Source organism: Schistocerca nitens, chromosome 8 (assembly GCF_023898315.1).
Source record: "Schistocerca nitens isolate TAMUIC-IGC-003100 chromosome 8, iqSchNite1.1, whole genome shotgun sequence".
Taxonomy (NCBI): domain Eukaryota; kingdom Metazoa; phylum Arthropoda; class Insecta; order Orthoptera; family Acrididae; genus Schistocerca; species Schistocerca nitens.
Window position 1 is genome coordinate 355,635,448 of NC_064621.1, and position 12,508 is coordinate 355,647,955.

The window sequence follows — 12,508 nt, forward strand, 5'->3', positions numbered from 1 at the left end:
CTCGTCGATCAATATATCTCCCAGAGGACTTTAAAATATCACGCAAAATACCGACAAACACTGTTGGTATGACTATGAATTACTCACGTTTCGTCGAAGTACAATAGGAAATAAACAATTACCGCTGTTCTTTATTGCGAAAAAGGGCTTAGTGACAATGATACAAATACCTTTCCGCTATCACCTGAATTAGGAGGCTTATTGCTTGTTTGGTTTAATTAATTAATAGAATATGAAGCAATTGGTGTAAAGAATGCTTTTTCCAAACTTTCTATAAAGGAAAGTCTGCTATCAAGACATTGCTTTCGTTCAATTACTTTATTTATTACTGAACGTTTCTAAAACTGAAGACACTCTTCTGTGCTCTGCACTGCAGTTGAGCTCTGACAACGTCGTTGTCTGTTCATTGGCTGACTGTGTTTTGTGACGTCAGATGCGCAGAACGAACCTAAAGTCGGCCGCCGTCATAAATGACGCGCACTTTAGCAGCACCTACAGTAATGGCTAACTACATAAAAAAATTATGTAAGAGGCAAGTTATGGCAACTGCTTGCGATAAGTAAGAAGTTCGCATACCAATCCTGGTATGGTACTAATTTTCATTTATCATTGCATAATCCTTAAATTACAAGTTACGTAAGTCTGAACAGTTTGCGCTGAAGTCATTCCATCTTATTTCATTTCATTCCCGTCGATCAATATTTAAAAATTGCATTTATTTTAAGTGGTAGCAGACTATCTAATGCTAAGACCACGACAGTGGAATACGGTCAAATTAAATCAGACGATGCTGTGGGAATCAGATTAGTAAATGAGTCAATAAGAGTGGTAGACGAGTTTTGCTACCTCGCGGCAAAAGAACTGATGATAACCGAAGTAGACAGGATAAAAACGCAGTCTGGCAATAGAAAGGAGGGTATTTATGAAAAAGAAAAAATTGTTAACATCTAATTTTCTTGAAAATGGGAGCTCGCAGTGGATGACCTCATGCACGACCTGATCTATAGCGCATAATTGTCTTGTCGTAATGTTAATTATTATTCAAGTCTGTAGCTGAGATTTTTTTTCTGTCACAGTTATTATGAAAATTCCCCGAATTTCTGCATTTGAAATCATCCGTTGAAGTTGTAGATCGTGCTGTATTACATATAAGTTTGATGGCAAAGAAACTAATAACCCTCTGATAGGATAAATTGGTTTGTTCAAATGTTTTCTTTTTGGATAAAGGCCAGATGAACCACTGAAACAGATACATAGCTGAAATTTAAAAAGTTGTTATTCAAAATAGGATGCTTCAGTAAGAAACGTACTGCATACATAAAAAGACGCAAAAGACCCATTGTAATTGCAAATTGTATTACGTCTACTAAATATTGCAGCCATATTAACAAAATCATTACCTTGTATGCGCCGTAAATTAGGCCCAAACACGATAGGGCGTACGCTGTGTACAGAATGATGAGACTAAGCAAAAACGATTCCGGCTCTGAAACACACAGAAACAATCAAGTTATAGTGCTTACATATATTACTGTTAGATAAAATGAAATATGGATGACAACTGAGAGAGATTAAATATATATACAAACTATGTAACATTATTGGATTTCAGATATTTTGCCTATGAGATATTTGTCATAAAAGAAATGGACAGCTAACGACTGTAGTTCGTAAAGATGCTAAGCATCACAGTGCGAGAGTAAAGAGACGAAATAGTTTTTTTAATGTGCGCCTATACCAAGACCCGCGTCCAGCGTTGAAATACTCTAAATAAACACTATGACCCGCTGGCCGCAGATATTTCAAATCATTGCCGCAGCGCTTGATAGCAAGAAGGTGCGAAACGGGAAGAAAGAACAATGTATCGTTTGTTAAGAAATATTCTAGAGACTTCATTATCCCTTGTACTTTTGGTCGTCGACATGTTAAGTCGTACTACATAGCATTGCTACAACTTGTGTTTTTATTTTGTGTAAAAACTATGTGAAACGACGAATAAACATTTCGGTAACTCGGGTGAGGATACAATGTAATTACGCACACGCATGGACATTTAATTTTTAAAAAGGAACGGACTGACAAAGCAGCGATTATTGGACTGCGCCATGTACAAAAGAAATATCAGATGTAAGTCATGCATTTATTGTGTATTTGTCAATGTCTAAAAGTTTAAAGCCAATTTGTTCAAAACATATTAATATTTTAATATGCAGTAATTTTCTTCTTATTCTTTTGTTTCACTAACCAAAAATGCTGTTCAAATTGTATATGAGCTTTGTTACAGGTTCGCTCTTTACCGCGGTGTCTCGATTGTATGTGGGAGACCACTAATGTGTTCAACTTCCGATCTATTAACCTTTCTCTTACGAAATTCCACTAATTTGCTTTCATTTTCATTTTTATATTCAAATAGGTCCCTTGGGTATTTTCATCGAAGATTCTGATTGCTTGAAGGCAATCCAGATCAAAAGGTCAATTACGAAAACCCCTTCGCGTAATCAATGCGTACGTATCCTGAACACAATCGAGAACCGACGCATCGGTGATCAATTAATAATCTCTCTCTCTTTTTAAGTCGTACTAAAAAACGGCCACACAAGATAGCCGTAAGCACGCGATCTAACGTTAGGTTGCATTTTGTCAGTAAATATTACCAACCAACAGTTACAGCATCACTATTATTATTTACTAATATTTCTTATACAGAATAAGCAAGTTCCTAACGCCAGAACTACCAGTTAACTCAGCGATTAGAGGGTGGGACTGTTGTCGTACTGTTGCATTCTTTTTGCGCGCGAAATCGAACCTCCACACTATCTTATCAAAAGTATGCAGACACAACTATATAAAGCGGGATTGACCACTAGATGTCACGGTAGGCGGGTGCGCCAATACAAAAGGAGACCTGTCAGACGAGAAGCAGTAGTAGCAGAATGAGTCAGTCAGCACTTTCAAGCGTGGACTAGTCACTGGATATTACCTGAGTAACAAATCCATCACAGATATTTCAACCCTTCTAATGTTGCCCAGGTTAATTACTGGTGATGTGATTGTGAAGTGGAAACGCGAAAGAAGAAACACAGCAAAGCCAAGACTAGCAGACGTTGTGTGCTGACGGCCTGGGATCATCGAGCATTGTGGAGGGAGGTTTTAAAAAGAATCGCACGAAATTAGTGGAAGGAATCACTCGTGAGTTTCAAAGTGCTTCCAACAGTCCAACTAGTACAATAACTGCGCATATGGAGTTAAAAACAATGGGTTAAAATGGTTGAGCAGCTCCTCATAAGCATACGTTTCTACAGTCTGTGCTATGCGACGCTTGAGATGGTGTAAAGAGAGACGCCACTTGATAATGGATGACTGGAAAAGAGTGATCTGACATGATGCATCAAGCTACACCCCGTGGCAATGAGATGGAAGGGTTTGGGTTTGGCAAAAGCCTGGAGAACGTTACGTACAGTACCATAATGTGTAGAGCCAACGTCCCTCCAGACCCCAGCGTCCAACAGCACTACCTTCCCTGGGTTCAGTCCTTGAGGAAAAACTGGCTGCCATTTCTTCGCAGACATTCAGACACCTCACTAAAAGTGTCCCCAGCGGAGTTCAAGCCATGCAAAAGGTGAAGAGTGAACACATCCCATGTTAATGACCAATAGCTGTCTGGGTTCTTCTGAATGGATAGTGTGTGCTTTCTATATCAGCGACGAACAAAACGCTAGCGTACATAAAATGTATTCCAACGTATGTACATTAACGGGAAACAAATCACAACACAAAAAAATTAATGTAGAGTAATTAAATTTTGGGAATGATTTGTCTAGGTAACACTGTAAGGTGGGCATGTTATTTTGATTTTTATAAGTTATCGATATGCGCGTCAGAGAGAGAGAAAGCAAGTTATATTACTGTTAAACAATCTTTGGTCTTGTTGTGGCACAGTGTTTGCCTCTGTGCAGCCTGATACATTCTTAGTTGAAGAGTGGTAGGCGGTGGAAGTTTTCAGTAGTGCTATGTTGACTTGTGATTGTATCTGTTACACGAAGAAAGATTAATTGTAAATGACAGCAAGGATGAATACGATGTACTCGTACATATTGAAAAGCAAAAAGAATATAAATTTTGAATAATATTTTTTTGGAAGAGAAGAAGTCTGAGGTGAGACTGCAGCACTACGCAGCTAAGTTTGTCGGAACAACAATTTTTTTCACTTGCTCAAAGCTGACAGAAAAACCACCCCACTTCCCTGAGTCATGCATTCATTACAGCTGAATGACCTGTTTGGTTTCTATATAAATTCTTTGTTAAGAATGATCCCTTTTTAAATCATTGTTCACTTTCTTAAGCACTGTATTGTTCAGACCAGCGTTAAGTGTCAAGATCAAGCAAAGTTTTATCTTTTTTTTTTCAGTGTATACTCCATTCTAAAATTGTTGTCTCGGAATATCATTTATTAGGAATAGTTACTCTCCCCATTCCATTGTTTAAAGAAGGTTTATCATTATGCATTACCACACTGCACCAGTTGGTATGCAACAATTTGAATATTGTTTGGAAATTTTATTTTAAAAAAAGAAATCTAGCATAGTCACTGCCTGCTCGCTGTTTACTGTTGTGCTTTCGAGAAATCTGTGACAATGTTGTCAAGATACGAGGTAAGTGGAAATTTTGATTAGGGCCAGATAATTCTTTTACTTCAGTTGCGCATTTAATATTAAGACAAGTTGTACCCAGACCAGTTACAGTTCATTTCAAATAAGGTTGTGTTTAGTCAAAGGCTAACATACCAGTGTAAGGTGGATAAAATACTGTGTGTTTGTAGTTTTGACGTAACACTTAGACATTTCATAGAGTAGGAGGTAAATTTGGGCTAAATTTCATACAAAAACACATAGTGGGGAACTTAAACATATTTCATTGATTAACATTGCAAGATCACAGGTTAATGTAAGTGTGAAATGCTGGTACATTAATAACCAGTGTAAACTCCAGAATCTTGAATGCAAGCTTGCAAACGAGCATGCATTTTGCTGCACAGGTGCCGGAAGTCAGTTTGTGGGACAGAGTTCTATGCCTGTTCCACATGGTCATTGGTTGGTTCAAATGGCTCTGAGCACCATGGGACTTAACACCTGAGGTCATCAGTTCCCTAGAACTTCACACGGTCATTCAGTACAGGGACGGATGATTCTGTTTGTGGATGACACTGCAGGTGTCGTCCAATGATGTCCCATATGTCCGCGATTGGTGACAGAACTGGTGATCGAGCAGCTCAACGCAACATGTTGACACACTTAAGAGTATGTTGGATTACAATAGCGATATATGGTTAAGCATTATCCTGTTGGAAAACACCGTTGGAATACTGTTCATGAACGGCAGCACAATGGGTCAAATCACCAGATTGATGTACAAATTTGCAGTCAGGATGCACGGGATAACCAAGAGTGTACTCCTGGTGTCATACGAAATCGCACCCCAGACCATAACTCCAGGTGTAGTTCCAGTGTGTCTAACACGCAGACAGGTTGGTTGCATGCCCTCAACTGACCTCCTTCATATCAACACACGATCATCATTGGCACCGAGCCAGAACCAGCTTCCATCAGAAAACACAACAGATATCTGCCCTGCCCTCCAATGAGCTCTAGCTTGACACTGTTGAAGTAGCAGATAGCGGTGGTTTGGTGCCAGTGGAATGATCGCTACAGGGCCTCTGTCCCGAAAGTCTCCTTCAAGTAACCGATTTGTATCAGTTCATTCTGTCACTGTGGTGCCAAATGCTGCTCTGACCGCTGCTGTAAAAGCAGTACAATGCGCCCGAGCCACACGCCGAACACGATGGTCTTCCTTCTCCATACTGCCACCTGGCATCCGGAGTCCGGTCTTCTTGTGATCGTACGTTATCTTGACCACCACTGCCAGCAAAAATGTACAGTGGCTACATTCCTGCCAAATCTTTCTGCAGTATCACAGAAGGAATTTTCAGCTTCTCGTAGCCCTGTTATACGATCTCGTTCAAATTCAGTGAGCTGTCGATAAAGGCGTCTTTTTTGCCTTAAAGGGATTCTTGACTAACATCAACCCACCATTTCCAATCTCAAAGGCAGCTAACGTTCACGACTGTTACAGCTAGTATTTAAAGCAAACCTGATTTGAATCCTCAAAACGGAGCTGCTTGCGCGACTGTCATGCGACTGGCACTAAATCTGAATAGTCATCATCTTTCAGGTGTAGAAACACGCCCGGCAACATTCTTTTATGTCGCACAGCTCCTTGGTGCTGCTATTTTTTTTACGTCAGTGAATTTCCTTGTAGTACTACTCCTTCTTGTCTTTTGTTCAATGACGGATTTCCAGGCTTTTCAAGATTCATATTCCAAATTTACTTGAACAAGTATTTTTTGCATATAAAAGCAGGTTGTACTGTATTAGTTTTCATTCCTGCAAGTATCTTTTGAGTTGTCATGTCACTTATTAATGATTATTCCAAGTTGAGCTACGACGAAACAAGATATATACGAAAATGGAGGTTTTGTTGTTGTTAAGGAAATTATGTTCAATTTTTATGCTTTGTAACACAGTTGCAGTAGAAAAATGTAAAATGTTTCATAATAAACTTAATTTACACTGAGAGAACTCAAACTAAATACAAAGTCTGCATTATTTTATCATTCAGATGTGTTAAATTTAGTCTAAAGTCTATACAGAAGCGTCCACATAATGTCATGGTATCAATAATTGTAATCACCAATTTTCAGGTACTTGTAATACTTTTATATACTTCTAAATGAATTGCCAATAATTCTTTAACGCTATGTCACCAGGTAAAAGATTTACTGTAAGGAAGTCAAACTTTGACGCAGTGAATAAAATTTCTGCAGTGTCAAAAGTCTGAGCAAATACCAAGCACGTTGTGTTATTTTTTCCATAGTGACTGCCGTTTGAGTGACGTGCTACAGAAAATAGTACATATATCTTAAAATGTATAATGAAATGTCCGAAAGAACGGAGATGTCACATATAAATATCATAAAATGCCTTCTCATAAACATTATAATAGTAATCTAATTTCAAATGTAGGACTCCCTAATATGTTATAACCTTTTCTGTGACTGGTTAAGTACAAGTCTTAATCATCGAAAATTTAATTTTCTACTGTCTCAAATATTTGATTATTTATTGAATTCCTTGAGTCTCTTTTTTGGGCATATATAAATCTGTTGCACATTTTGCATCCAACTCTTTTACTTCGAGTAGTAACCGTCTCTTTTTTTTTTACGTCCCCTGTGTCGCAGTAGCCTGTACCACGTTCTGTATCTCGAGTGTAAGAAGATGTACAAAGAACGTCCTTTTCTTACAGTGAGAGGAAGACATGTTATTAGGTCTACATTATTTGTCCCTCCTTGTTGCATGGTAGCATTCTAGACTTGACGGCGTGCGACGCATTGGTCTTCTCCCTCAATCTCAAACGGACCCTCTGCGTTGACAGAAAAGCCTCATCTTTTTAACGAAATGTATGAAGTTTCCAAACCTCCGTCCTTATCAAACTTCCTGGCACATTAAAACTGTGTGCCAGACCGAGACTCGAACTCGGGACCTTTGACTTTCGCGGGCAAGTGCTCTACCAGCTGAGCTACCCAAGCACGGCTCACGACCCCTCCTCACAGCTATAATTCCACCAGTACCTCGTCTGGCACACAGTTTAAATCTGCCAAGAAGTTTCATATCAGCGCACACTCCGCTGCAGAGTGAAAATCTCATTCTCCGGCCTTATCGTTTGCCCAGAAATGATCAAATCGTTTTCCTGCGCAACTGTACGTTCTGAAGTCGTCAGTTCTTTGGATAAGTTAAAAGCTCTTGCTGCCTTTGGAAATTCCATCGTTACCGTCGTGCATCACCATTCTGTGCCCTGTCGTGTCGTTGGTGATAACCTCAAGTATCATATAACAAATCCTCGCAGGAACACGCTTCAAACTATCGTCACTAGACTATTATAGCAATGGAGCTTGATAGTGAAGATGTATTATGTTCGAACCCGCATGGTCTTCAGTCTGGTCATTGAAGTGTGTCGCTGCGACCAAGTCAGTAAAGTACTACTTTGCACTGATTTTCGCAAAAAAAAAAAAAAAAAAAAAAATGCTATTTTGTCAAATAATGACATTTTTGGAGGACTATGGCTTAATGTGACGTATAATGTATGCAGTGCACAACAGCAACCAATCACGGTTACGTTTTGTTAACTTTACTAAAAAATAATTGCAACCGGTCTCGAAACAGTCGGATCATCGTCAGGCTTTCTTACATCCTTATATCTGAGTCAAAACAAGCGATGCGTCGAGGTATATTGCGTTGGAGTCAACCGAACTTGAATAGTAATGAAGATCGCAGTGAATGTATGTGTAAATACGAAAACTAACATGAGCAATATTCGTACGAGAAAGACGATAAAAGCAAATGCTTCTGGTGGTCATTTCACAGCAATTCATCTACAAACGGTGTCCATATGTTGTGAAAAAATCTTGTACTGCAAAAAGTGGTAACATTAAGACCAACGTAAGGCATCTAGAGTACATTGGCACTGTTTCAACTGAAAGCTGGAATAGAATTCGAGTACCTAGCGTCTTTATTGAAGACCCCGTGTAGTAAACACAGCCCTAATGAAAACGACCAGATGAGTCAGACGATAAAGTTATCAAAAAATAGTTATAGCTGGCGATAAAAAAAGTTTCCGTTCGAAGGCCATACAGCCCAAGCTCATACCCCACGCACGGAAAATCGGTGGGAGCATTGAGGCAATCATCCAACCGACGCATCAGGTTGACGATACCCGCTGGGTATAACACCGTGTCCTGCTCCGCGAAGAAGTCCGTAACTGCAATCTGCACATCCTTGTTCGACAGGAACCGACGACTCTACAGGGCCCTTATAACGGATAGAAGGCGTGATAATCGCCAGGGGAGAGGCCGGGAATATACGGCTCGTGCTTGAGTGTCTCTCACTTGAGTGAGGCTGGCCTCCCAGATCGACCTGCATCTTGTGTCAAATCGCGACCAGCACGTAACTTGGCGCACCATTCCACAGATTAGATTAGATTAATACTTGTTCCATAGATCATGAATACGACACTTCGTAATGATGTGGAACGTGTCAGGTTAATAAAAGATGTCTGTACAAGATATTACATTACAGAAAATATTGCATGACACTAACGTTTAAGTTGTTGTTTTTTTTTGTTTTTTTTTGTTTTTTCCCCTTAATTTATATCTAAAAATTCAGCCAATGAGTAGAAGGAGTTGTCATCTAGAAATTCTTTTAATTTATTTTTAAATGTTAGTTGGCTATCTGTCAGGCTTTTGATGCTGTTTGGTAGGTGACCGCCGGCCGCGGTGGTCTAGCGGTTCTAGGCGCGCAGTCCGGAACTGCGCGACCGTTACGGTCGCAGGTTCGAATCCTGCTTCGGGCATGGATGTGTGTGATGTCCTTAGGTTAGTTACGTTTAAGTAGTTCTAAGTTCTAGGGGACTGATGACCTCAGAGGTTAAGTCCCATAGTGCCCAGAGCCATTTGAACCATTTTTTTGGTAGGTGACCAAAGACTTTTGTGGCAGCATAATTTACCCCTTTCTGTGCCAAAGTCAGATTTAACCTTGCATAGTGAAGATCATCCTTTCTCCTGGTGTTATAGCTATGCACACTGCTATTACTTTTCAACTGGGTTGGATTATTAACAACAAATTTCATAAGTGAATATATATACTGTGAGGTTAATGTGAGGATCCCTAGATCCTTAAATAGATGTCTACAGGATGACCGTGGGTGGGCTCCAGAAATTATTCTGATTACACGTTTTTGAGCAATGTATACTTTTCTACTCAACGATGAATTACCCCAGAATATGATGCCATACGAAAGCAGTGAATGAAAGTAGGCATAGTAAGCTAATTTACTGAGATTCTTATCACCAAAATTTGCAATAACCCTAATAGCATACAGAGCTGAACTCAGACGTTTCAGCAGACCATCAATGTGTTGCTTCCAGTTTAACCTCTCATCAATGGACACACCTAAATATTTTGAAAATTCTACCGTAGCTACAGACTTCTGTTCGAAGTCTATATTTATTACTGGAGTTGTGCCATTTACTGTACGGAACTGTATATACTGTGTTTTATTAAAATTTAAAGAGAGTCTGTTTGCTGAGAACCACTTAATAATTTTGTGAAAAACATCATTTACAATTACATCACTTAGTTCTTGGTTTTTGGATGTTACTACTATACTTGTATCATCAGCAAAAAGAACTAACTTTGCATCTTCATCAATGTGGAATGGTAAGTCATTAATGTATATCAAGAACAGTAAAGGACCTAAGACCGAACCCTGTGGGACCGCGTACTTGATAGCCCCCCAGTTTGAGGAATCAGCTGTTTTTTAACATTACATGAACCACTTATTTCAACTTTGTGCATTCTACCAGTTAAGTATGAATTAAAACATTTGTGCACTGCCCCCCTCAAACCATAATTATTCAGCTTATCTAAAAGAATTCCATGATTTACACAATCAAAGGCGTTTCAGAGATCACAAAAATACCAATGGGTGATGTCTGGTTATTCAGAGCATTTAATATTTGATCAGTGAAAGCGTATATAGCATTTTCTGTTGAAAAGCCTTTCTGAAAACCAAACTGACATTTTGTTAGTACTTTATTTTTACAAATATGGGAGGCTACTCTTGAATACATAACTTTCTAAAAAATTTGTGATAGAGCTGCCAGAAGAGAGATTGGGCGGTAGTTGTTGACATCCGACATATCCCCATTTTTATGCAATGGTTTTACAATGGCGTATTTGAGTCTATCGGGGAAAACACCCTGCTCCAAAGAGCTATTACATACGTGGCTGAGAATCCTTCTTATCTGTGGGGAACAAGCTTTAAGTACCTTTCTGGAAATGTCATCAATTCCGTACGAGATTTTACTTTTCAGTGAGTTTATTACTTTACTGATTTCGGAGGGAGAGGTTGGTGGAATTAGAGTTGTTTCAAACTGCACAGGTATGGCCTCTTCTATTAGTAGCCTTGCCTCTTCTAGTGAAGATCTAGATCCTATTTTCTCCACAACATTTAAAAACTGATTATTGAAAATATTTTCAATTTCTGGTTGTTTGTTAGTACACTTGTCATTCAGTTTTATGGCACTAAAGTCTTCCTGTGCTCTTGGTTCTCCTGTTTCCCTTTCTATAATATTCCAAATTGCTTTAATTTTATTATCAGAGTTACTGATCTCAGACATGATACACATGCTTCTTGACTTTTTAATAACTTTTCTTAGTACCACACAATAGTTTTTATAATATTGAACAATTTTGGGATCAGTACTCCCTCTTGCTGTTAGATACAGTTCTCTTTTACGGTTGCAAGATATTCTTATTCCTTTAGTTAGCCAAGGTTTTTTATATGTTTTCTTGGAATTATGTTTAACTATTTTTTTGGGAAAACAATTTTCAAATACCCTTAAAAATTTATCATGAAATAAGTTATATTTCAAGTTTGCATCAGGTTCCTTATACACTTCATCCCAGTCTAGCTGCTGTAGGCTTTCCCTAAAGTTTGCAATATCTATATTGTTAATTGAACGTCCTGCTTTGAAAGTCTGATTTGATATACTGCATGGAGCTATGTCATGTACTGTAACTAGCTGTGCACCATGATCTGAAAGACCATTCTCAACAGGATAAGCATTTATGTCCTTAAACTTATCTTGGTCTATAAAAAAGTTATCTACAAATGTACTGCTGTTCTTTGTTATCCGAGTAGGAAAATAAATGACGGAGCTCAAATTGAAAGAGCTGAGTAATGCTACAAGGTCATTCTTCATATTACACTCTTTCAGGGAATCAACATTGAAATCCCCACAAATGATAATTTGCTTCCCTCTCTCTGACAGATAGCACAACAAAGCATCCAAGTTTTCTAGAAATAGCTGGAGGGGACCTATACACTGTTACAATTATGAAAGTGCCGTCATTTAGTTTAAGTTCAGTGGCACATGCTTCCATATGTTGCTCTAGACAAAATTTTTTAGTTTCTAAATTTTTTACACTGTGGAAGCTTTTGACATATATGGCAACTCCTCCTCTCATCATATTATCTCCAGTTACATGTGCAGCTAATTTGTACCCATTGATGCTAACCTTTTGCATATCAGTGACAATGCGACGCTCAACGTTCGTTTTAGACAGACATGTTGCCCCTTACACATTCTCCATCCTCCAATGAATGTCTACCGGTGTGTGTCCTTTGGCAGCCAAGAAAAGAATTGCTCGTCGGTCTTGTTTGAACGCATTTGGTAATAACGTCGCCATATTTCACGTTGCCGCATTTACCGCACGCACGTAGGAAATACACAAATGCCACACTAATCCCTTGAATACACGTCGGTGCTTACATACCCTCATTGGAGCTGTGCTACGTTGCATATACGCTGCAGCAACGCCCTCAAATGGAAACT

At 38.9% G+C, this 12,508-nt stretch overlaps 1 protein-coding gene across 1 annotated transcript in view; it reads right to left on the reverse strand.

Moving 5' to 3' along the window:
• Positions 1-12,508, reverse strand: part of LOC126198874 (uncharacterized) — a 129,075-nt gene that overhangs the window by 11,063 nt on the left and 105,504 nt on the right. Inside the window, exon 4 of the mRNA XM_049935476.1 lies at positions 1,401-1,486. Coding sequence (XP_049791433.1) covers positions 1,401-1,486 — 86 coding nt within the window. The remainder of the gene's footprint in view (positions 1-1,400; positions 1,487-12,508) is intronic.